This window comes from Eleutherodactylus coqui, chromosome 10 (assembly GCF_035609145.1).
Source record: "Eleutherodactylus coqui strain aEleCoq1 chromosome 10, aEleCoq1.hap1, whole genome shotgun sequence".
NCBI lineage: Eukaryota > Metazoa > Chordata > Amphibia > Anura > Eleutherodactylidae > Eleutherodactylus > Eleutherodactylus coqui.
In genome coordinates, this window is record NC_089846.1 from 46,044,396 (window position 1) to 46,072,056 (window position 27,661).

General features: G+C 42.3%; 1 protein-coding gene across 1 annotated transcript in view; it reads right to left on the bottom strand.

Moving 5' to 3' along the window:
- LOC136580410 (rho GTPase-activating protein 20-like) overlaps nucleotides 1-27,661 on the bottom strand; it is an 87,928-nt gene that overhangs the window by 41,056 nt on the left and 19,211 nt on the right. Inside the window, exon 2 of the mRNA XM_066580970.1 lies at nucleotides 10,911-10,990. Coding sequence (XP_066437067.1) covers nucleotides 10,911-10,990 — 80 coding nt within the window. The remainder of the gene's footprint in view (nucleotides 1-10,910; nucleotides 10,991-27,661) is intronic.

The following is a 27,661-nucleotide window of genomic DNA, read 5'->3' on the forward strand; positions in this document are numbered from 1 at the left end:
ACAGGCAATATTCCATATTTACTACTTGGTCCACTGGGGAACTGGGCACATTTAAGATGCTGCTTCTGTTCTAAAATGAGAGTTGGCAAAAACAAGAGTTTATGGAGAAGATTCTATCGGAGCAGAACTTCTACAGGAAACCATACAGGATGCCTGGAGCACTGTATCCTTCAGAGAGTGATACTGAAACAACAGGAAAATAACAATGCCCTTTATGCATTTTATAAATGTAGCCTTATCTTCAGCTCTAACCATCTGACCTTCAACTGTCCTTGAACACACCTGGTTTTCCATGCTTCTTCTGAAGGCATGTCTCTTGTTGGTTCACAGTCTAAAAATTGCATCCAACCTCTAGGCATGTCATGAGCACATAGCATATAACGTCTGTTTCTTTGGTAATGTCACAAGGGAATTAATGTTTCCATGTTTTATTGCACACGCAATCTTTCCCTTTCTGACAATTCAGATTTCAAGCCTTTGATTTAGCAATATACAGATTATGGCTCAGACAGTCTATAGTCTTCAATCTTTTTAAGGAGTTGGTCTCACAAAAAGAACTTAACCACGGTACACAGGATAAGGAATAAGTTATTGATGAGCGTCTGACCCAGGGGTGTAACTATAGGGGCTGCGGAGGATGTGGTTGCACCCGGGCCCAGGAGCTTTAGGGGGCCCATAAGGCCTCTTTTCTCTATATAGGGAGCCCTGTACTATGAATAAAGCATTATAGATGGAGGCCCTGTTACAGGTTTTCCATTGGGGCCCAGAAGCTTCAAGTTACGCTTGTAGTTTGACCATTGGAATCTCAACATATTCCGATAACGGGGTTTGGTGCATTCAGGAATGAACGGAACAGTGGTTGCACATGCCACTCTATTCATTCCAATGGGACAATCGTCCAATTTCAAGCAGTTGGTTGTCTCTAGCAGTTGCAATGAATAGAGAACATATATGCAACCACCTCTCTGTTCATTCCTGGACGCATCCGACTCTCATTCTCAGGATAGGTGGGAGTCCCAAGAATCACATCCCCACCAATCAGCGAGTTATCCTCCATGGATAGGGAATAACTTGCTTTGACGGGACAACCACTTTAAGACTCTGTTTACACATCTGTTAGGAGCCACCGTTGCAGATTTTATGGATTTGGCAGGAAGAACAGTGCTACTTTTCTCATCAAATCTAATAGCCTATTCACATGCAAGAGATTTGGTGCCGAAATTTCTGTAAATAGTGCCTGTAGAATTTCATGCACATGTTGCATAAAAAGCTCCATTTAGATGAATGGAACCAATTTTCAGTAGAAGAAACACAGAAACATAGAAAATCCACAGCAGAAAAAGACTACACTATTTCCTTTCTATTTTTCTTTTAGGATAGCTACAAGGTGGGCCACGGGGAAATGGCCCACCTCTGAGAGTACTGCGACAGGAAGAACCAGCAATTGGATTGTTTTTTTTCAAAGCTTTATTGGTTTACCTACATGTTAGAACAGATGTTGGAAGTAGTCCTCATTCACTGCTATGCACCTCTGGGCATGTCGCAACATATTGGCTGATACTGCCTGCAGCTCTTCAACGGTGATGTTGTGGATGGTGTTTGTGATGTTCTCTGAGTTCACCCAGGGTGAGTGAATTATTGGCATACACTTTCTGCCTTAAATTTCCTCACAGATAAAAATTGCATATGGAAAAATCCAGGGATCGTGATGGCCATAATCCCTCGTCACAGTTTGTTCTTCCACAAACAGTTCCTGAATCCTGAACCCTTGCCAGTGAATCATGAGAGGTAGCATGTTGCCCCATCTTGTTGGAAAACACAGTACATTCTTTCCTTTGGTCTTACTTGACTGTAAACTGTTCCAACATGTACAGATAAACTGCAGTATTCACAAATGGTTAGAAGAAAATTGGGCCCACTATTTGTTTTCCTGACACGCCAATTTTCTGGTCCTGCAGTGGTGTTTCGGGAGTCGGTGGGGATTTTCAGTAGACCAGGACTTATAAAATATAGCAATGGTTTCAAAAGTCCTCTAGCAACCATAGTCAGCAGCTCCATTCAGTAATTTACGTGTTTAGCTTTGACGTGGTCTTTCGCTTCCTGCATACGTGATTTGGTATGGTTTCGGCCTTAGAGAGTTCAGTTCTCGCCAACACTTCATTTATGATACAACCACTTGGAGGGATAGTCTTCAAGTTGATTTTCGAAGAATATTTTCAATCCACTGCGGAAAGTCATGGATGACTTCGGACATCCAGACTGATGGAGGCCTCGGTTTTTCATTTTTGCTACAGACCCGCCATTTCTGTAGCAGGCCATGAATATAACATTTAACAGGTGGTTTTGTACCTGGGTACTTGTCTCTTGTGTTTTTTAATTAATTTGCTTCACATGAAGTCAACCACAATAAATATTCGCTGTTGCAGGAAGATTACCTTGGAGGAGATTTATGAAAGTTGTCTAAAAGGATATCTGCTAAGGTAAAATGAAAGCTGTGCTGTGATTGGTTGCAGCAAAGGCAGATTTTCTTTTAGGGTGTGTTCACAGTCTGTGGAAATGCTGCAGAATTGTCGCAGAATTTTCGCAGCGGGTCTGCAGCAAAACCACAGGTTAGAGTTCTGGTACAGTTACAGTAGAAAATCCGTAGCATTTTTTTTCCTCTACATGTTAACAAGTTTTGTTTTAATCCCATTTGCTTTAATCATAGACTTTTCCACTGTGGAAAAACCATAGTGTTTCCATACAATGTAAACACACACTTAGGGCTCAGTCACACGGGTGTTTGTATGTGCGTCTGACAGTTGCGTTTGCGATCCTCATTTATATAGACCCAATGCTTTGCAATGGGAGCAGTCAGATGTGCGAATTTTACATGCGCACAAACGCATGCGGTGAAAATTATGGGACACAACGATTCGCAGAACGCATGCAACTGCGTTCTGCGGCAAATCAGTGTTCTGTGTATGTGCGCTCAATGGGGCCAGGGGCAGCAGCGCCAACCCCATTGAGAACATGTACTGAAGATCATGATCCTCTGCCACAGCTCTCACAGCTGTCAAAGAGGAGCGTGATGTTCTCCCATTGAATTCAATGGAGCCGGCAATACAGCTAATAGTAGTCATTTTCGGGGAAAGGCTTCAAATATAAGCTCTTCCCTGAAAACCATCCTAAAAATGTGTAAAACATTAAAAAAAATCTATAATCACCTCTCTGCAGCTGCCAGAGCTCAATGGATTCATGAATGGGTGAGTGCTGCCTCTGATTGGCTGAGCACTGGGACCAATCAGAGGCAGCTCTTGTCTGTCATTCAATAGCTGAGAGCTGCCTCTGATTGGTTACAATGCTCAGCCAATCAGAGGCAGCCCATTCAGCAGGTCGGGATTTTAAATCCCCGCCTGCTGAATACTACTGAGAGCAGTTCAGGATAAGAGCCGGCTAGACGCGGCTGAGCCCCGGCAGCTGCAGAGAGGTGAGTATAGATTTTTTTTTATTTTTTACACTTTTTTAGGATGGTTTTCAGGGAAAGGCTTATATTTGAAGCCCTTCCCCCAAAATTACTACAGCGCTTGCCGGAAGCCCATTGCTTTCCATGGAGCCGGCTCCATTGAATTCAATGGGAGAACATCGCGCTCCTCTGTGGCAGAGGATAGCGGGCAACGCTCTTTTAGAGCGTCAAAATGCCCGTGTGACCGAGCCCTATTGTGCAGACAAACACTGCTAGCAGTGTTTTTTCCCGCCGTGCTGCCGGCTTAGGTCATGTGATTTTTTAAACGCATCAGTTATGCGCACAAAAAAGTGTGCGACTAAACGCCCGTGTGACTCAGCCCTTAAGACAGCTTTCATAAGACTGTGTGGTAGAAAAGGGAGGTGGGCTACTTTTCTGTGGCCCACCCTGCATATGCTTATCCCAGGCAGGCTTGAATTCATTTATTGTTGATTTTACAACCAAGTCTGCTGGAAGTATTTACTACTCTTTCAGTAAGATAGCATTTCCTAACATTGCGTCTGATCTTCCCCCAACTAATCTCAGATTGTGCCCTCTTGTTCTAGTGTTTTGCTTCCTAAGGCCTCACACCCCCACCATGTTTGAACAGGCGGGTCAGTCTAATGAGTAGTTGGGCCAGCAAAAACGTACAGTTACAAGCATGATTTTGTGCACATGGAGCCCGAGGGTGCGTCAATGCAGGCAAAAATAGAGCATTTTGCTTATTTTCGGTGGTGGCGAAAATGAGTACAGAAAATCGACCAATGTCAGTGAACCCACTGAAACCTATGGGTTTTAATGGTTGCAGTTCCTGCAGCCAAATTGAGCTCTCGTGTGAAGGAGACCTAATAGAAACTCCCTCTTTTAACATATATAATGGTTCCCACCATGTCCCCCCTCTCCCTTCTTTCCTCCAGGCTATACAAATTAAGGTCAAAAAAGTCTTTCCTGATAAGTTTTGTTCTTGAGATGTTCTACCATTTTTGCAGCCCATCTTTGGAATTGTTCTCTTTTATCCGTGTAGGGGCTTAAACGTGACGAAATGAAGCTATTGATATTAATGGTTTCATTTTCACTAGCGTGATACTACGCACAAGAAAAAAATAGGCCTTGCCTCATCTTTCTCGCACGGAGTTTTTATACCTATCTTTCTGCTTTTTTTTACACTTGTGCACTAGTGTGAAGTTTGCATGGTAAAAATAAAAGGACTTTTGACAGTTCATGCATAAGTACACTACCCAGCGGTGAGCGTATTTGCGCCTGCATCTGCCTGAAGCCCTAATTCTGTAGGCGAGCTCTCCAGAATTGAACACAGTGGGGCACATTTATCAATATTGTCTAAAAGTTAGACAGTGCAAACTGAAACAGACAAGTCTTAAAATGAGTCACTTCATCACAGCTGAATGGGAAATCTGTTGAATTCTTAAGTCTAACTATGGGGAACATTTTTAAAACATTTTGCCCAGTTTCTGGCATAAAAAGTCACACAATTTTGTTCAAGGCTTATTTGCACAAAAATGTCGCGACTTTTGATGGTTTTCACTGCCGTTCTCCACTTTCCCACAAGGAATAATACTAAAAAGAGAGGTGGGCACAACCATTAAACAATTAAGCCTTAAAGTAACCATATGCTTAAATGGATAACACACAGAAATATACAATAAGCACAAACAAAAAGTATGGCATGTAAATCACATAACACACCAATATAGAATATCAGAAAAATATCATTTATCTATTAACGCGCATGCTAGCAACACATATTCTTAAAAACCTTTAAAAATCCCAGGAAAAAACACAATGGGAATTAGTAAATAAACTGGGGCCATATTTGCAATATAAAAATACCCCAAGGAGCATCCCATAATGTAAAATAAAAGCTTGTGCAAAAAGGTATTGCTACCGTATAGTGGCTTCCTCAGAAGCAGATGGACATTCTATTTCCGAGAAAGCCACTATACGCTTTGGGAATTAGGGTACTATAGCTTTGCTTGTGGGTTTGTGATTGCATGAACCCTCTCTATGCCTCAGCTATTATACAGAAGGTTGTTTTTAGGCTGCCCTGCAGTGATCATTACCAACTTCATTACTTAATTCGCAGTAGAATAAGTAGGCTGGGTATTCTAATTTTTATGCCTGGTTGATTCTAACATATATAGTAACATAGTATGTAAGGCTGAAAAAAGACTAATGTCCATCTAGTTCAGAGCATTATCCCCAATGTCTAGACGAAGGCAAAAAAACAGGTAGAAGTCAGTTTTCTTCATTTTAGAGGAAAAAATGATTTCCCGATTCCAATCTGGCAATCAGATTACCAGAGGCATGCACCTCTTCATATGTTAGGCACATTGTGTGCTGGGGGAAATTATATTTACACCAGTGTTTGAATCATAGAATAGTACAGTTGGAAGTGACTTGCAGGGTCATCGGGTCCAACCCCCTGCTCAAAGCAGGATCACTAAATCATCCCAGACAGATGTCTGTCCAGCCTCTGTTTGAAGACTTCCATTGAAGGAGAACTCACCACCTCCCATGGCAACCTGTTCTACTCATTGATCACCCTCACTGTCAGAAAGTGTTTTTTAATATCTAATCTGTGTCTCCTCCCTTTCAGTTTCATCCTATTGCTTCTAGTCTTTCCTTGAGAAAAATAAGAGATAGGACATGGTTTTCAGACCGCTCCCCATCTTGGTAACTCTGAAATGTAGGTCTTAATAAATTGCTCCCTAAGTTTATACCGCCTATCAGTTGGCTTAGTTTTCGCCAAAATTTGTGAAGGTTTCTTTTCTTCTACTATATTACTAGGTTCTTTAGTAAACCATAATTTCTTTTTCTTTCTGCCAGTTTAATTGACAAAACGTTGAGTTGCCTTTAAGATGGAGTTGCCTTTAAGTTGCCTTTAAGACAAGCTCCCACTCACAACCTGAAGGTTGCGGGTTCAATCCCTGCTTGGTTCAGGTAGCCAGCTCAAGGATGACTAAGCCTTCCATCCTTCCAAGGTCAGTGAAATGAGAACCCAGCTTGCTGGGGGGTAAAGATGACTGGGGAAGGCAATGGCAAACCACCCCCCAAAAACTGTAAAACTGGGAGATGACCAGAAAGTTGAATTTGTGGTTCTATAGCAGATGCAAACTGTAATACATTATGAAATAAGATTCTCTTGTATTTTTCTAAGAAAATCAATCATTACTAGTTTCACAATACACCAAACATGTCAATGCTTGGAAATTATATTGTATATGAAGATTGAGCCAGCACGACATTGTAATGAGATATCAAAACCATTCGTGTGACTATTGGTTCTCTGAAGAAACTCTTAACCTCAAAATAAACACGACAAGCAACCATTTATACAAAAGCCGGCTGATAAACAGAATGAAAAGACTTTGAGCTGCCTTTGTCGCCGCTCTGAAGTTCTTCTACAAAGGGAAATTATATCTTTTTGGGACGAGGCCAGATAGATTCGCGGTTAGGTCACTGACTACATAGAGGCATAGAGCAGTTTATGTATTAAAAATAGGTAAAATAAGGATTTGATAAGATTAGCTATGAAGCTCATTGATCATATTGAAGAGCACAGGAATCTCTAGGGTTTACGTATAAGGCCTCAGTCAGACGGGCGTTTTTTCCCGCGATTTGCTTTTTCCAGCTGAGTGACAGCTGAGAGCTGCCCCTGATTGGTCCCTGCGCTGAGCCAATCAGAGGCAGCACTCACTCACCCATTCATGAATTCATGAATGGGTGTGAGTGAGAGCTGCCTCTGATTGGTGAGGCTGTGACCAATCAGAGGCAGCTCATTCAGCAGGCGGGAATTTTAAATCCCCGGCTGCTGGATACTACTCAGAGCAGCTCAGAAGAACTGCCGGCCGGCCGCGGCTGAACTCCGTTTGCCGGGACCAGGTGAGTATATATTTTTTTTGTTTTGTTTTTACACATTTCTGGATGAATTTCCGGGAAGGGCTTATATTTTTAAGCCCTTCCCGAAAATTCATCGTGCGATCGCCGGCAGCCCATTGCTTTCAATGGAGCCGGCTGTATTGCCGGCTCCATTGAATTCAATGGGCAAACATCATTCTTCTCTGCCACAGCTGTTACAGCTGTGGCAGAGGAGAATGATTTGTCTACTATATGTTCTCAATGGGGTCAGCGCTGCTGCCGCCGGCCCCATTGAGCGCATATAGAGAAGAGAACAGGAATCGCAGATCGCAGATAGGTGCGATCTGCAATTTCTGTTCTATAATTTATCGGATGAGCGCATAAAAAGCGCTCATGTGTCCGATACCATTGCAAAGGTTCTATAAAATCGCTGGACGCATGCGCATGCGCAAATCGCGCGAAAAAATACCCGTCTGACTGAGGCCTTAATGATATGGCCCATTTTGGACATAAGGGTGCCTACCCACTGGCAGTTTTTTTCCTGCGATGCTAAATTGCGTTTTGCGTTTTTTCTGAAGAGCAATTAGTATAGAATGTGTTCTTGTCCATTGGGGTTTTTCCGGTCCGTTGCAATTTTTAACATAGGAACTGTCAGTTGCATATGTCTCCTTATTTTTCTCTTAATGCACCCATGATTGTCAATGGAAATTAACGAAAACGCCGCGGAAAACGCTGCGTTTTTCACGCACGAAAATCGGCAACGCCAGTGGGTAGGCGCCCTAAGGCCTTAGTCAGACGGGCGTTTTTAGCCGCGATTTGCGCATGCGTCCGGCGATTTTTTAAAACCATTGCTTTGCAATGGTATTGGACACATGAGCGCTTTTTATGCGCTCGTCCGATAAATTATAGAACAAAAAATCGCAGATCGCACCTATCTGCGATCTGCGATTCCTGTTCTCTTCTGTATATGCGCTCAATGGGGCCGGCGGCAGCAGCGCCGACCCCATTGAGAACATATAGAAGACAAATCATTCTTCTCTGCCACAGCTGTAACAGCTGTGGCAGAGAAGAACGATGTTTGCCCATTGAATTCAATGGAGCGGCAATACAGCCGCTCCATTGAAAGCAATGGGCTGCCGGCGTGCGCGGGGTGAATTGTCGGGAAGGGGTTAAATATATAAGCCCTTCCCTGCAATTCATCCTAAAATGTGTTAAAATAAAAAAAAATTGTATACTCACCTTTCCGCTGCAGCCGGAGTCCAGCCGCGGCCGCTGTCAGTTCTCCTGAACTGCTTCTTGGCACTATTCAGCCGGCGGGGCTTTAAAATCCCCGCCTGCTGAATGATCTGTCTCTGATTGGTCACAGCCCTGACCAATCAGAGGCTGAAAACACTCACACACCCATTCATGAATTCATGAATGGGTGAGTGACTGCTGCCTCTCAGCGCTGAGCCAATCAGGGGCAGGTCTGACTCACATCCATTCATGAATTCATGAATGGGTGTGAGTGAGGCATGCCTCTGATTGGCTCAGCGCTGAGCCAATCAGGGGGCAGGTCTGACTCACACCCCCTTCACACCCACTGCAGGACTGCCGCGCGGAGCTCCGGCTGCCGGCAGAAGGTGAGTATACAATTTTTTTTTATTTTAACACATTTTAGGATGAATTGCAGGTAAGGGCTTATATATTTAAGCCCTTACTGACAATTCATCCCGGGCTCGCCCGCAGCGCATTGCTTTCAATGGAGACGGCTGTATTGCCGTCTCCATTGAATGAAATGCTCTGGACAGCTCCGGCCCGTTTCTAATGAAACGCGGCTAGGAGCAGATTTTCGGGCGATTTGCGGGCGACTTGCGCGCACTGGTCACGCGATTTGCGGATGCGCATCCGTCATGCAATCCGCAAATCGCGCGAAAAAACGCCCGTCTGACTAAGGCCTAAGGAAGCAACATTTTTTTTTTGGGGGGGGGGGGATTTTCCACTTTTCAAAAGCCATAACTTTTTTATTTTTCAATTGAAATAGAGGGCTTGTTTTTTGCATGGCAAACTGTAGTTTTTATCGGTACCATTTTTGGATTTATAATTAATGTGTTGTAAAATGAGGCTTGTGCGGTGCAGAGTGTTAAGGCAACAGAATGCAGTCCTCAGCTCTCACTCACAACCTGAGGGTTGCATGTTCCAGTGTGGTTCAGGTAGCTGGCACAAGGCTGACTCAGCATTCTATCCTTCCAAGGTCAGTAAAATGAGTACCCAGCTTTCCGGGGGTAAAGATGACTGGGAAAGGCAATGGCAAACCATCCCACAAAAACAGTTTGCCAAGAAAACATCACCCTAGGAGTCAGTCAGTGCTTGCACCAGGGGACTTTACCTAAAATGTTTATATATTTTTTTTGGAGGGCAGGGAGAGAAAACACATCAATTCTGCCATTGTTAATCAAGCAGCATTAATGCCATTTTTTCTACTGGCTCGTAAGATTACGATTAGAGATGAGCGAGCATATTCGTTAAGGGCAGGTACTCGAGTGAGTATCGTCCTTTTAGAGTACCTGCCTGCTCGTCACAAAAGATTCGGGTGCCAGCGGGGGGCGGCAGGGTAGAGCAGTGGGGAATGAGCTCCTCCCTGCTCACTCCCACAACCCACCGCTCACCCTCGCTGGCACTCGAATCCTTTGTGATGAGCAGGCACGTACTCAAAAAGGACGATACTCGCTCGAGTATCTGCCCTCAACAAGTATGCTCGCTCATCTCTAATTACGATGATACCAAAATTATTAGATTTTTTTTACGTTTTTCCACTTTTGCACAATAAAACCCCTTTTCTTTGGAACTGATTATTTTGTTTACATGGTTGCATTCAAATCCCTTTTTATTTTTACATGGACGGAGCTCTGTGAGGGCTTGTTTTTTTTATGTGATGAGCTATAGTTTTCGTTGGTACAATTTTGGGGTACATACAGCTTTTCTAATCATTTTTATTGTGGTTTTTAAAAGGCAAAATAAACAAAATAAGCATTTTGCCTCCGCCTTTTAGGTTCTTGCAGGATAAATAGTTTTCAATTTATTGTATGGGTTGTTTCGGATATAATGATACCAAATATGTAGGTCTTATTTTTTTATACAAGCAGGGGAAAGTTCACAAAAAGGAGAGAAGTTTTATATGTTTTTTTAAACACTATTTTTATTGTCTTTTACATGTTTTTATGTCCCCGTAGGGCATTTGAACCACAACAGCTCTGATCCCTATGGTAATTCATTGCAGAACATAAGAAAAAATCCTCAAAGCCCCGGACACCTCTTTTAAGCAGATACAGTTGCTTTATAGTTTCCTTAAAACTTTACTCATTTTATATTCATCTGGATTAAAAATACTCCAAGTAGATATCCAGTGCATGGTAAAATAGCAAACGCTCATTTCAAAGCAGGAGTATTACTATTATTACATATCCCAATTGTTACTTATTTCATATGTGCTGTATAATGACATTTTAGAAAGATTGCAGCAATAAGTTTGATAGAAAAATTATGACAGTATTTCTAGTAAGCCCTGTACCTGGCATGAGGCTTCGTTCTGCCCAGGGCCCTGGTTATGGCAGAGGAGGAGCGTCGTCTTTGTACAGAGGCCCTCATTTTCTGTGAAAAAGCAAAGTTGAAAATATGGTTATTAAGCTATAGATCATCAAGTTACACATAGTGCGCTGAATATACAATAATTAGCCATAGATTCATGAGGTCCCATAAAAGAGGCAGTCTACAAAGTGCTGCATAACAGAGGCAGCCTGCACAGTGCCCCCATAACACAGTCTACAGGATGCCCCATAACAAAGGCAGTCTACACACCTACATCATGTGTGGATGGGCTCCATTGTAGAAGGTATACATCGTCTTACCTCCTTAAGTTGTGCAATGTGGTGGTTATGAATAAACACAGATATTGAAAAAGATGTCTCGATGTACTAATGAGACCTGCTTTTAGCCAAGTAATATCCTTGGATTTTTATTTTGAAACTACTCCTGGTCTGTGTATTAGTACTGTTCTGAATAATGTTATTAATCTTTTAAAGGAGCAAGACTCTTTATTCTGTTTCTGGGTTTGCTTCTTAAATTTAGAGGGCATTAAATGGGTTGTACCAAAATCTAAAGTTCTCCCTATAGTTGGGGTCTGTTCGCTATGACCCAAACTAATACTGAGAACAGGAGTCTCAAGAGATATTGCATAAATGAAGTGGAGGACATGCAAGTGCGCTGCCTTTCCATTCATTTCAGTGATAGTGGCATAGATTGCCAAGCGCTCGTACTCAGCAGTTTTTGACACTGCTATTGAAATGAATGGAGCGTCAGTTCACATGCATGTCCCCCACTTCATTTATACGGGGACACATGTACACAGTGCACACCATCAGGATCCCCATTCTTGAGAGTGGTGGAGGTCCTAGCGGTCCGACCCCCACTGATCATAAAGTTATTGTCTATCCTTTGGACTGGGAACTCATTGCAACTTCTTTTTATGTTCAGGCTGTCCTTTAGTACATTAGCAAATTAATAGGGTCTTCTTGTTTCTATCTTAACTACAGTATGTTATTTAAAGTTATGGTTTACTTAGCAAAAGGATACCTTTGTTTGTGAGCATTCTATGCAGTGCCCCATAACAAAGGTAGTCTACACAGTGCCCCATAACAAAGGTGGTTTACACAATGCCCTTAACACAGACAGCCTACACAATGCCCCATAATAAAGGTGGTCTACACAATGCCCCATAACAAAGATGGTCTACACAATGCCCTTAACATAGCCAGCCTACACAATGCCCATAATAAAGGTGGTCTACACAGTGTCCCATAACACATCCATCTTGCAATAGTGATCCTATGAAAAATCTAGAATTTCCATGTTCTTATGCATCAAATACGAGGCGTCCAAGAACAAAGTTATATCTTTCTTCAACTTTGCTAAAAATACAAAGACATTATCCCTACATATTCTTTGGTTGACAAACCTCAGTTGATTATTTAGATGCTTATCAACCACTATAGCATAGATTCATGATGCCAGTAGATTACAAGTAGTATATGAGAACCAAAAAAGAGAATTATGTACAAGAATAAATTATTCTAAAAACTGGCTCAAGTTTCGACCTGACAGCCTAAAGTGAGGCCCCATGATATTGTAGAAAGATTGCATTAGTTATTAAAGTGGTAGGTTGGGACGGCACTTCGTGAAGTACATGTGGTGTACATGGGAGGAAGGGAGTTTACTCCAAGAAATATACAAAAAATCACTTTGCTTTGTTTGTTTCTATATTCAAGAAGCATAATGCATATGCTGGTGACATATTGCAACCCATCCACAAGTATTTGACAAAGGTTTCTGGACAGGCTGCAATATATCTTAACATATGGATCATGGTACTAGAATAAAGAAGTAAAAGAAGCAAAGTGAGTGCCGGGATTTCTTATATATTTCTACATTTCTTATTGGACTTGCACCAATTCATTTATAGAATCATAGAATGGTAGAGTTGGAAGGAACTTCCAGGGTCATCTGGTCCAACCCCCTGCTCAGAGCAGGATCACTAAATCACCCCAGACAGATATTTGTCCGGCCTTTGTTTGAACACTCCCATTCAAGGAGAACTCACCACCTCCCATGGTAACCTGTTCCACTCATTGATCACACTCACTGTCAGAAAGTTTTTTCTAATATCTAATCTGTGTTTCCTCCCTCTCAGTTTCATCCCATTGCTTCTAGTCTTCCCTTGTGCAAATGAGAATAGGGCTCAACCCTCTGCACTGTGCACAAGAACATCACAGTCTGCAATTGGCGTAAATACCTACAAATAGATTGAGTATGGAATGTCACATAAGATATAATCTTTATAGCAGAGGTTCTAACAGTAAGTCTCAAAAGCAGATGCAAAAATCTCCAGGCTGTTTGTATATATATATATATATATATACACATATCATTAAACCGATAAGTAAATAATTTATCTACATGATTACAGATGTGTCCACCAATAACTTTCTGCAAATTTTGTTTAGGACTCCAATGTCTCATCATGATACAAATTCAATACATTACGATATGCTAGCAAAACTCTTGACAGGCTGCAATTCACAACACAACCACTGTGTGGCCACACATAGACTCATATAACATAGATATCTCCCAACACAGTATCACAAAATCGTATTTACAAAGCCGGTCATCCTGGAACATAAATCTTGGGATAGGTTGAACTTAGAAGAAGGACACACCTGTATGTTTTATCAAAGTCATTATCCATAAAGTGCTCAAATGGAAGAATAATCATAAATTGATATTATTCCAGAGTATCAAAATAATGTATACACGGTAAAGACACCCTAATGTGGGTTTTGGTTTAATTCTCCATTTGGGGTTCTCTTTATATATAATATTTAATATATGTGCATATCCTGCTATTAAAATTTGGCTTCCATTAACATTGTGACTGGGCCACAGATTCTGTGGGAAAAGCAGGATTAAAAAAAAAAAAAATTATATATATATATATATATATATATATATATATATATATATATATATACATATATATATATCTGTACTGCACATAATCGACAGTGAGCCATGCGGACAATCCGCAGTACAGAAAAAAATAAGAAAATGCAGGTATACGCAGATGCTGGCTGGGCACAGTGTCGGATTCCGCTGCGTGCTCCAGCATGCAGAATCTGACCTGCCCATGTGCATGCTGCCTTAGGTAAACATGACCTAAAAGAGAATTTGTCAAATAGTGGTTTAACAGAGCACATGCCCTATAAGAATCACCCCCTTCACCAGCCTTTAGTGTTTATTCACATGTCCATATTTTTCAGCAGTATTTTGTAAGCCAGAACAAGGAGTGAGTCCAAAATATGGAAGAAATGCAAATCTCCCCATTCTACTTTCTCTCTGTACGTTCCACTCTTCGTTTTGGCTCACAAAATACTGATGAAAAATACAGAAGTGCGAATAAACCCTTAGTGATATAAATTATGTAAAGTTATGTAATAGTTGGATCTACAATAGAATATTTTGCGTTATCAATCTTCTATAACTTGGGAAGATATCAAATGAGATTCACACATTGATTTGATGGTGAGGTGATGTACAGTATGATCTGCTAACCCCCAGGTAATAGTAGGATAGCGCCTATAGTGCACGGCAGCAAAAACCTCTCAACAGACTTTGTGTTATTCGACTTTTATTTTATTTATTATTTTAGGGTGGTTTCACACAGAGATTTTTTTGTGATAGTTTTTCATGTAGTTTTTGATGCTTTTTTTAATGAAAGCAAGAAGTGGCTCCAGCAAGAAGAAGTATAAGTCCTTCCTTATTCCCTCATTGTCAAAAAAAAAATCCAGCACCTAGAAGGATTTGTCATTTTGCTGCAAAACTCGGTATGCAGTTACATCTCAAAAATTTGGTGTTGTTGGTGATTAGATGAACAGCCTTGCCATCTGAGAACCTAAAAGTGGTTCAACCCTTGGCCTAAAAAAGGCTCTCAGAGCATACTTGTATGTAGTGATCTCTTCTTCCGCTTGTGTAGAGCTTGTTGACTACTTGACCCCTCTACGACGCAGAGAAGAGATATCACCCAGTTGCCAAAGTCTGAGAGGGGCGCATTATTGGGATGTGAGAAGCTGAATAATCGTATTGTTGAATTGCCCGCCACCTGGGCCGTTCTGACCAGACTGTTAGGATGTGTTAGGACCAGTGGATGCATGAGGGCACGCACACCAGGTGACCGGGCTCAGAACACCTTTGACAGACCACCAGTAGAGAGGATCGTCTGATCCTCCAAAGAGCATGAGCAGCCCCATTTGTTGTGTTGTCCACCAGAGACAGGTGGCACCATCATTACAGGCTTCTGTGTCTGTCTGAACCACTTTCAGGCACTTGTCTGAAAGACATTTGGTCTCACGGTGCCTATTATATGTATTGACTTTGACAACCACTCACCGTGGTGTTGTGAATGCTGAAACTGGACTGCTACAGGGTGGAACCTGGTTGTCTTCAAAGATGAATCCAAATTTTTCTTTTGGCACCAAAGACAGCAGTGTTCATGTCTGGAGACCTAGGGGTGAGTGCCTCAACCCTGCCATTGCTGTGGAGTGGCACACTGTCCCCACTGCTGGTCTGATGGTCCAGGGGGGCCATGACATACGAAAGTCGGTAACCCCTACTAGTGGTATGAGGGACAACAACAGCTCAGCAATATTTTGCTTCTCATGACAGACTTGTAAGAGGCATTTCTATCAGGATAATGCTTGGCTGCACACAATAAGGGTGTCACAGGAATGCCTCCACAACATTGCCATGCTTCTGTGGCCTGCCCAGTCGCCAGGTGTATGAGACCATCTGGAATGCCAATTTCGACTGCCTACAAGTTTGCAAGATAAAGAGGCTGAGTTACCGCAAATGTGGAGTGATATGCTGTAGTATACCATACAGAACCTGTATGCCTCCATGCCTGCCTGTATCACATCTTGTACCCAAGCTAGAAGCGGTACGACAGGGTACTAGAGCCTCCATGCTCACCCGTATCACATCTTGTATCCAAGCTATAAGCAGTACAACAGGGGACTAGAGTCTCCATGCCTGCCCATATCACATCTTATATCCAAGCTAGAGGTGGTACAACAGGGTACTAGAGCCTTCATACCCGTCTGTATCACAACTTGTATCCAAGCTAGAGGTGGTACAACAGGGTACTAGAGCCTCCATACCCACCCTTATCACATTTTATATCCAAGCTAGAGGCGGTACAGCAGGGTACTAGAGCCTCCATGCCTGCCAGTATCAGATCCTGTATCCAAGCTAGAGATGGTACAACAAGGTAAGAGAGCCTCCCTTTAAGAGGTCAGTGTTCAACAATAAATGATCATTTTGCTCTAATACTGTAATCACTTACTTATATCAGCGTTACAATCACACATATAGATTTTAGTTCGACTCTAACAACTCCTGCTGGATTTTTTTTACAATGAGTGTGCTTCATATATCTCTTGTTCTCACGTCTGGCATTGGCTCAAAAACTTAATGAAAAACTAACACAAAAACTTTGTCTATTCTTCCAAAATAAAAAAAAACCTCAGTTTTAATACAACACTAGAATATCATTTTGAGTTTGTTAAACAGTTATAAATCCTGTAGAGATCACAATCTTTCTAGCAGTCAGGGTTTTCCCATTTCAGCCTCACATCGTGCAGTAGATGCATTCTCTTTAATATTAAGTCATTCCAAACTGGGAGTTGTTCCCTCCAGTGAGGCCATATTGGGTAGTGGACGTTGGCTTTGACTGGGCTTCAACTTCAAACCTGTCACTTGGACAACTTCATCAACAACTCTGTCTCTGTGTTATGTTTCCAAGGCAACTTCTCAGAGTTTACCCGCTTGTCTCTCCTTGGACTGCAGTAATGGTGCATTATCCATCAGTGAACTGCCAGCTCTAGATCTGTATTTCTTGGCACAAGAACTTCTAATATTGTTCATTTCAAACCCATTTATGGATTAAAGCAACATCCAGTTGAGTTGTTTTCACTACATTGTCCTTGGAAGTTCTTCCGTAAAAGAAAAAATATACTATAATCTGATACCCTCCATTAAGGCAAAATGTGAAACAAATTTACATAGCATCTATAGTGTAACAAGTTCTATGTATATGTGCTAAGCTATACTGCCGTATTTGTGGTGGATGTGGAGGGAAGTGAGTATACTCCAATATACAGGAATACACAAGAAATCTTGGGAAATAACTTTGCTTTTTCAGTTTTTTCATTCAAGTAACTTGATACATATCTTGATGACGCATTTCGGTCCGCTCATAAGCCTTTGATGAATGTGTCCTGAACATATTGTACATATCATTAATTATTTTACTGTTGAAAACAGAATATTTTAATGATATCAATACAAAATTTCTCAACATGCTCAGTACCAATGGCACGTTTTATCCTGGCGCCAAGTATTTGCCCACAGGGTACTGTATCATAATTTAAAGGGGCTGCCCGAGTTATAGCTTATGGGTAAAACGCCTTTCTCATGCTCAAAAATAACAAATAGACATATACTCACCTCTCCCTGCTTCTGCTGTGTCTCGCTGCTCCAGGTCTCCCACCGGACGTCACATTTACAGGCTACCCCATCCTGTTTATGGGACGTCACAGGCGTTGCAGCCAATGACAGAGCTCAGCACTCGATCACTGAGCTCTGTTGTTGGCTGCAGAGCTTGTGATGTCCCGTAAACCACATGGAACTGCAGCGTATAAACAAACGTAGGTGCAGAGGACCAAGCACCGGCGCGGGATATAGGTGAGGATTTCAGGGGTAGCATTAACGACATATCTTGTAAAAGTTTAAAATCACACAAAATAGCCACAGCATGGCGGACAAGTGAATCGCCATGCAGTTTTATCATAAAATAGAAGTTTTCAAACTAACTTTTAATTTCTTTGCCATTTTGCAAGTGAACAGCAGTTTTACTCACAAAACCATTTGGCCATTAGAGGGAGATTAAAAGTTTCCTCAAGTTTTCCCCCATCCATCGGATGGTTGAGAAATGATAGATTGGTGGGGGGTCCCCCCTGTTTATTAATGCAGGGTTGCTTCTCACTATCGCTATAATGTCACAGTGAATGGACCACTGGCTGCTAACACATGGCTACAGCCCCACTAATTTCAATGTGGCTCTCAGAAATAACTGAAATAACCACAGGCTGAGCCTCATAAGTCACCGTAGCTGACAGACCTGGAGGCTATATTAAAGTGCCATAGCAACCCATTGGGACCCCACGATCACATCATTGAGGTCGGGTAGGTGACAGAGGGAGCACCCTCCCTCTGTCAGCCTTTTATATGCTGCGGTTGCACTGACCACAGCATGTAAAGGGTGAAACATCAGGGATCAAAAGTTTCTTCGGTCCCTGATGTCATCTGACAGCCGAGCACCCACTCTCCCTGACATGGGAGACCCAAGCAAGGCTTCTGATGAAGCCGCCTTCAAAAGATGGTGCTGCAGTATAAAGCTCCGTAAATTAAACAAACAATCCAGTGTTAAAGCGATCCCCAAGGAGAAACAAAGATTACCACACCAGCTTCTCTGAATACCTGATGAACACTGTGTATTAAGCCAGGCTCACATGACCTTATCGTAATACGAAGCGTGAAATTCACAGCACTTTACATGCATATGGAAATATGTATCTTTGTGTATTGCCGCATATGCGTGCGTTTTTATGCGTGTATGCATGCATATGTTACATGCACAAAAAGGAACACCAGCAGGAAATGATGTCAGACGTTGTCCAATCCCATGGAAACACCTCGTGCTTTCCTGTGTTGGTGAGAGTTGTTAGCGGCGCTCTGAGAACCGTGTTTTCACTAGAGGATGAGGCTCTCTAGGCTTCACAGTTTTTTTCCACTGACCATTAAGTTTGCCCATATGAAAACTAGCCATGGTAGCATTATTATAGCCTCCAATATCCACAGACAACAGCTTGGATGGGTCGGTGGTCCCTAAAGACTCCTGCACCGACCTGCAACAACTTCCCGCTTTCTTTTTTAACTTAGTCTCTTAGTAATATCATAAAAAAATACGTTGAGAATAGGAAAACTCATTGCAAATGCATTGCATACGGAACAATAGGGCTCTTATGCTCGTAATATGCGGAAAAGTAAAACATGCTGCATTCTTCTTTTATGCGCGTAGCACACATTAAATATACGCAAGTGTGAGAGGAACATTGAAAAGCATTGTAGTTTAGTTGACGCAATTTTGCAAGTCTTGTACGCAGAATACGCTCTACCAATCTCCCCTATGTGGCCATGTTTCCGCTCACACGAATTGCATAAAATAGGTACGCAATTAAAATCACAGTATGTTCTATCTTGGCGCGTATTACTCACGCCAAGATAGAACATGACGATGGGCGGCCCAGAACAAGTACTCAATGTCATTGGCCTTAGTATGCATCAGAACTCTAAGACTCTATACCTGTTTTGATTGACCAGTGCTGTCCACATGAGCAGTACTGACCAGTCAAATCTGGATGTAGTGTCTTATACCAATACATAGTGTACACAGTGTGCATCAAGTAGTCAGAGAAGTGGTTCAGCCATCTTTGTTTCTCCTGGACCAAAGGCATATACTGTATCTATACTACACTCAAGCTTGGCCCTAAGAACCAATCAGGTTGAATCAGGGAACCCAAACAACCAATCAGGTTGAATCAGGGAACCCAAACAACCAATCAGGTTGAATCAGGGAACCCAAACAACCAATCAGGTTGCTGGAATTGTGAATCAGAACCAATGAAGTTGCTGAAATTACTGCATAGTACTGAGCTTGAGAGTAAGAGGCTAATATGCGGACCAGAGTGTTGCTTTAACCTCTGTGACGCTCATTTTGACTTCTTAAAGCTACTTCGAAAAAATAAAAGCAAAGAATGCCAAACCGAGAAAAGTCTGAGTGTCTTTCCCACAATAAATCACATTGGTACAGTACATCTAAAGTAGTTTCATGCAAAACATTAAAGTTGTGCTGAGAACTTCTGAGCTTTATATACTTTGGTGCTCGCTACAAATAAAAATCCAGATTTGTTGTGGTTTGCTACACTTGTGTGTATAAAAGCAACATGTGGTTGCTCCCGGGCCCAGGAGCCTTAGGGGGCCCATAAGGCATCTCTTCTCCATATAGGGAGCCCAATACTATGACTAAAGCATTATAGTTGGGGGCCCTGTTACAGGTTTTGCATTGGGGCCCAGGAACTTCAAGTTACACCTCTGTGCACAGGCACTGGCGTAACTATAGAGGAAGCAGGGGATGCAGTTGCACCCAGGCCCAGGAGCCTTAGGGGGCCCATAAGGCCTCTCTTCTCCATATAAGGAGCCCAGTACTATGAATAAAGCATTATAGTTGGGGGCCCTGTTACAGGTTTGCATTGGGGCCCAGGAGCTACAAGTTACGCCTCTGCGTTTTTGCTCATTCATGACATAATACATTAGGATTATAAGCATTAAGCAACCTTTCCTCATTTACTCAAGTTAAGTTTTGCTTACTAAAATATTTTGCAATATCTTTGGATTGTTGCGATTACAGTTGGCCCACATCATATTCATACTTCTAATTATCATTGTCATGCAATAAGCAGTTATTTGCTGCAATAAGAAAAATTTTTTTTAAGTGTAATCAAGTGTATTATGGCTCTGCAGAACTTCCAAGTTCTACAAAGCAGTAATAAGATACCCATACACTTCTATGAGGTCTTAAAGAGATGTTCCCATCTTGACTTTTCATGACCAAGATGAAAAAAACGGCCCTTTGTTTCTGACCATATTGTAAATAGATAAGTGCCTCAACCAAGCGCTGTTTGTGTAGTTCTTATTGAAGTGAATGAAAGCTATGGAAACAACTGAAAGATTGAAAGATTTATTGATCATTTTGCATAAAGTGGTAATGGCCATTAACACTTTTATCATCTTCATTTCCGTGTAAATGTGGCCTCCATGACCTGTTTGCAGAGCCCAGTGTGTGATTAATCATAGGTCCAGCTGTGTAAATAGCTGCATTGTTCTCGTTGCGGCTGCCGGCAGGTTACAATGTTATCTGCTGTGTCCCGTGTCTCCCTGTGACTGATCAGTTAGAGCTGTTGACCTGCAGTCCTGAGGCTCTAGGTTCAAATCTGACAATCTCTGCATGAAGTTTGTAAGTTCTCCCTGTGTTTTATAATAATCACCTTCATTTAACTCTATGCAGATGTTGCCCTAGAGCAGTGGTCCCCAACTCCAGTCCTCAGGGACCACCAACAGGTCATGTTTTCAGTATATCCTATAGTAAAAACACTTGTGGCAATGTCTGAGGCACTGACAATAATTACATCACCTGTGTAACACTGAGGAAATCCTGAAAACATGACCTGTTGGCGGTCCCTGAGGACTGGAGTTGGGGGAACACTGCCCTAGAGCCACCATTCCTCCTCTTCTTCTCCCCACATGATGTCAAAGAAAACATCATTCATCATACCATGGGATCAGAATCGGCACTCTGATTATTCTGCAGCTCTGACACCCAAAATGCAGCACTGATACAATGATGCAACGTGTACTCAGATACTTTTTTCATCACAGCCAACATATACTTTATCAGCAATTTGTGTTACAGGAGCTTTTTTGTGTGGGATTGGACCAGACAGACTAGCCTTTGTTCCAATACACATCAACAAACATGGAATCCCATGACTTTGTCACTGGATTACCAGTTATCATTCTTCTCACTACTTTTGATGAAACCTAACCACAGCATACCAAGAACACAAGACCTTCTGTTTTAGAGATTGTCTGACCCAGTCGTCTAGCAATCACAATTTGTTCCTTGTCAGAGTTGCTTAGATCCTTACATAATAACTTCTAGAAGATGAGGAGTGAGAGAAGGAGGAAGAATGGTGGCTCAGTGGTTAGCACTACTGCCCTGCAGGGCTGAGGTCCTAGGCTTAAATTTGACCAAGGACAACATTTGCACAGAGTTTGTATGCTCTCCCTGTGTTTGTGTGGGTTTCTTCTTCATAATAATTACCCTTTTTATCAAGTGCTTACATGTATTGAGGAGAGAGTGGAGGAAGAAGAAGCATGGTGGCTCAGTGGTTAGCACTGTTGCCTTGCAGTGCTGATGTTCTAGGTTCAAATCTCACTAAAGGCAACATCTGAATGATGTTAAAGGGGTTGTCCCGCGAAAGCAAGTGGGGGTATACACTGCTGTATGGCCATATTAATGCACTTTGTAATATACATTGTGCATTAAATATGAGCCAAACAGAAGTTATTCACTTACCTGCTCCGTTGCTAGCGTCCTCGTCTCCATGGTAGCGTCTAATCTCCCGATTAGACGTGCTTGCGCAGTCCGGTCTTCTCCCTTCTGAATGGGGCCGCTTGTGCCGGAGAGCTGCTCCTCGTAGCTCTGCCCCGTCACGTGTGCCGATTCCAGCCAATCAGGAGGCTGGAATCGGCAATGGAACGCACAGAGCCCACGGTGCACCATGGGAGAAGACCTGCGGTCCACCGTGGGTGAAGATCCCGGTGGCCATCTTCGCAAGGTAAGTAAGAAGTCACCGGAGCGCGGGGATTCGGGTAAGTACTATCCGTTTTTTTTTTTAAACCCCTGCATCGGGTTTGTCTCGCGCCGAACGGGGGGGGGGGGGCTATTGAAAAAAAAAAAAACCCGTTTCGGCGCGGGACAACCCCTTTAAGTAAAAGTGATTATTATGAAATACAGCAAGAACATACAAGCTCCACGCAGATGTTGTCAGATTTGAACCTTGGACTCCAGCCCTGCAAGGCAACAGTGCTGACCACCACCATCATCATTCTCTAAACCCCAATCCGCTGATGGAATTCTAAGGAATTCCCTGTTTTTCACCCAACATAGTTCGGAAAGATAAAATGGCATTTTACTCTTTCTCCTTCTGGTTACTGCATGAAGATTGTCCTGGTGCGCTTTCTTCCATTTTCTTTCCTTTTTTCTGAGCTTTGCTGCAGGTTTAGACAGTTGGATGTGATTGATACTCTTCAGAGCAGATGTCTATAGCAGACAAGGACTCTCCTTCCACCCATTGAGGTGTATATACAAAGCCAACAGGCGTTCAGTTGTTGTGGTGCACCCCGCAGTTGCAGAGGCGGCTCAACCACACCAGGTGAGTCTGTTCCCACTTGCTAATAACTTATCTATTCTTCTTCGGGGGTGCTGTTCCCTTTTTTTGCACGTCTCACTGTGTTTGCCCAACATAGTCAGGAGCTAGCTAGGGGTTGGAACCAGGACTAGAAGTATAGGTACCAGGCAGACAATCCAAAGGGCATCTGAACTATTTCCACATCAGATAATGATACTTATTGCTGGAAGTTTGGTTTGAAACAACTCTGTACTTTCCACATCTGTAGCCCATTATACACTATAACTACCTTGTAGCCCTGCTGCAAAATATGAGGTGCCACTTGAATTCTTTTCAGTATCACTGTGCACACATACTGTAAATACTGACCACATACAGAAACACATATAGATAATGCCATACTTGCAGACACATATATACACACTCACAGCCTCCTGATGAGAACATCTGCTTCCTATATCCAGTAGTCCTGTATACAAATGCCATTCTTCTAACCACTTCTGCCTTTGGAAAAGCTTTACATGGTCTCAGACACTGTTATGCAATCTTATTTGAGCACAATGCAACGCTCATTTATTTTCTGTTCAACAGTTTATTCTAAATATGATTGCCTAACATAGCAGTAGTAAAAGTTATGACAATTTCCAAAATGTCATTAAACATACTGCACCAATAAATGTAGGTCATTGAATTCAGCCATGCTGCGGATAACTCTGTTCAAGTATTTCTTAGTTATATCTGTGTCAGAGTGATTTGTTTCTTAATTCTATCAATATTTGTATTCTGTAAGGCTGGTTTCACATCTTCGTCGTAACCTCCATCTGGAGATAGATCCGTTCCGTTACAGATCCTGCTCAAAATACCGAAAGAAAAAGCCAAAAGCCGAACAGCTGAGCAGAAAGCGGATGGACCTCATTATAGTCAATGTGGTCCATCCAGCATTGTTCGGTTCTGTCCAGAGAAGGAGCTGTTTGGCCCCGGGGATTGCCCTTTTCTGCTCTTCCGAACAGAAGAGGAAAGTGGAACCTCGTGCACAGATGGGAACCACCCAAAGGGCGGCTTCAGACGGCCGCATATCGGCCAGGTTTTCACGCCCAGCCAATACACAGTGTCCCTCTATGCAGAGGGAGGAGGCTGGAAGAGCTGGGAGCAGCCTCCCCCTGCAGAGAGGGACACCGTATAGCGGCCCGGCGTGAAAACCCGGCCGATATATGGTCGTCTGAATAAGAGCAACTGTGTGTCATTCTGATCAATACTGTATGTTGCATTTAAAGACTACTATGAGTGATCTTGGACCTCTGAAGTTCCCAGATGTTGCTAATGCACGCCTACTTGATGTTTTGTTGGACTTACATGATCTACTATTAATTTAAGATGGATAATTGGCAAAAACGTCAGGCATAGAATACACCTAACAAACTCTGAAGATGGTATTTTTTCAGAATGCGTAACAAATATTTATGATAAGCAAGTTCACTAATGATATAATGGCATAAAACATATCTGATGTTGTAACAGATTTATGTGAAAGATGACATAGGTCAACCATGATTGTTTACCTCTTGAAAATTCCTGACAATTATTACTGAGTTATAAGACAGGTGTCTTTGCAATTATTCATATACTCCCTATTTCTTGATTTTTGAGTACATTATTTTCACTAATTAACTACTTATTGTTTATTCCTGACCTTTGTACCTCGATGATAATTAAAACATACAGATGTGAATGACATTATGGGAAATTTCAAATGTTATGGAAGTGATGGCATTCTCTGTGCAAGCTCAGTAGGTCGTTTGCTTATAAGAAAGACTATAATGCTCTTTGTCACAATAAAATCTGGAGTGCTTTTGATCACACCATGCTAATGACAGATGAGAGGAAAAAAGAGCATGTACTTGGGAGTTTCAAAGTCTATAAACCGATGTCTTGGTTTCGGAATTTTATACTCTCCTCCCTTTATGCTATACATGGGAGTGAGATTGCTCAATTCCTGATGAGTTTGAGAGGGTGCAGCCAGTCCACAAAACGTTACACCTTCCCAGAAGGCCGTGCAAATACATAGACTAAATGAAGAAAAAAAGTGATTGTAGGCCAATCCCTTTTCTTGAAGAGGCACAAGAGGTAGTTTTAAGCTTGACTCCTCAGTTTTTATTAATGAAAATACTTGCATTCAATAGACACGTTTCGAGGCCGTTGCGCCTCTTCCTCAGTATTTTAGCTGGAGACACTGTTTGATCACACCATGTCTCTGTGTGAGATTATTAACACCTCCCCATATGGCTCTTAGCAGTATGTAAAATGATCCCAGAGGGATGACCAGTCTTAGTGGGTAATAATTAGAGATGAGTGAGCATACTCGTCCGAGCTTGATGCTCGTTTGAGTATTAGGGTGCTCGAGATGCTCGTTACTCGAGACGAGGACCACGCGGTGCTCGTCTCGATTAAACGAGCGCTGACCATTGAATTCAATGGAGCTGGCAATACAGCTGGCTCCATTGAAAGCAATGGGCTGCCGGCAAGCGTGGGATGAATCTTCGGGAAGGGCTTAAAAATATAAGCCCTTACCTGAAAATCATCCAGAGATGTGTAACAATAAAAAAAATATATATACTCACCTGCTCCCGGCAGACGGAGTTCAGCCGCGTCTGGCCGGCAGTTCTCCTGAACTGCTCTCTGTAGTATTCAGCAGCCGGGGATTTAAAATCCCCACCTGCTGAATGAGCTGCCTCTGATTGGTCACAGCCTGACCAATCAGAGGCAGATCTCACTCACACCCATTCATGAATTCATGAATGGGTGAGTGAATGCTGCCTCTGATTGGCTCAGCGCAGCTCACAGCTGAATGACAGCAGTTCAGCACCACAGTGTAGGGGACAGCAGGAGAAGATGCGGCTGTGCCCCGGCAGCTGAAGGGAGGTGAGTATCAATTTTTTTTGTTTTTTAAATCACTTTTAATTCATTTCCAGGGAATGGCTTATATGTAAAGCCCTTCCCTGAAAAAGAATTCAGGTGTGCCAGCGGACCATTGTCTTCAATGGAGTCGCCGGCAGCAGCAGCGGCTCCATTGAAGAGAATGCCTGCATTTTTATTTTTTTTTACACTAAAATCTTTCTTTTTCAGGTAAGGGCTTATATTTTTAAGCCCTTCCCGAAAATTCATCCCTCGCTGTATTGCCAGCTCCATTGAATTCAATGGGCTAACATCGTTCTTCTCTGCCACAGCTGTTACAGCTGTGGCAGAGGAGAACAATCGTTATGTTGACAGTGGGGGGGGGGGGGGGGGCTCACTCTTGCCACTATTGTGGCTTAATAGTGAGACCTCGGAGCCCAAAATGCAGCCCTGCATGTTGCTCCTCGCCTGCCCTATCCATTTCTGTGTTTTTTACATGACTTTGGTGATTTGCTAAGATTTTCACAAATGAAAACCTTAGCGGAGCACCAGTCATATACAAAAATGCGTGAGTCACCCATTGACTTCAATGGGGTTCGTTACTCGAAACGAACTCTCGAGCATCACTGAAAGTTCGACTCGAGTAACGAGCACTCGAGCATTTTGGTGCTCGCTCATCTCTAGTAATAATTTATCTACTTTGACATCTGTGGTAAACCGCTGAAACCTGTGATTATCTGCTGCCAGTCTGTGATTTTCCGTAAACATGCTGACTGCATTATGCCAGAGTGTCGGTAGGGTGAACGGGGGCTGTGAGGGTCCAGGACAAGTGAGTATATGCTCTTTTATTACTTTTCATAATATCTTTTTACATCTTGGAAAACCCCTTTAAATCTTATTATGTTGACATCGGACATTTGGAAAGAAAGGCTATTTTCCAAGTTTTAGTACAGGGTCCCATGATTATCCGCCAACATCTAATGTAACATATAGAATACAGCTTGTAGTATAACAACGTCTTGTGCTCTCTTGTGCTTTACTATTATTTACATCAAGAACCTATTGCTATGCTTAGAATATAAATCCATTTCAATCGTTGATTTGAGCTGCTCTGGGCACAGTAATAGCATTTTGGATAACTTTGGAAAATCTTTGTAATATATAATGGAATCATTTTCACTGTTTTGTAAGAACTCGGATCTGGCAGGAGTCGCCCTATCTTACCTCACATCACTTGTAGTCCCTGTAATCTCACATCAGCCCTCATTAGTCAAGCAATATAATGCAAAATGTAGATTTCCCTGATCCTGCTATCTGGTTACTAGTTTGAAACACGCAAAAACAAGACTATTCTGCGCTAAAAGGTAACTCATGCTATGAAGAGGTGAAGGGAAAACACAAAACCAAACAAATGAATCTAAATAAATACGAGGTTCTAGCAGAGAAGATTAAAGGGGGTTCCCAGCCTCCACTAATATGATGCTCATTTTCCTCAATACGGCCCCCAGCACACAATCGTATTTGGGTCTGTGTGCTGTTTGTGTCGATTCACGGACAGCACATGGACCCATAATAGCCTATGGGGTCCATGAACATGGACCATTGCATGAAAAACTTATTGCATCTCCTATTCTTATAATTTGTAGGTGAGTCATCCGTGATTGGGAATATAAACCCAAGCTAGAATCCATACACGGACAGCTGTTTCAGGATGCTTGCCCCTAATTAG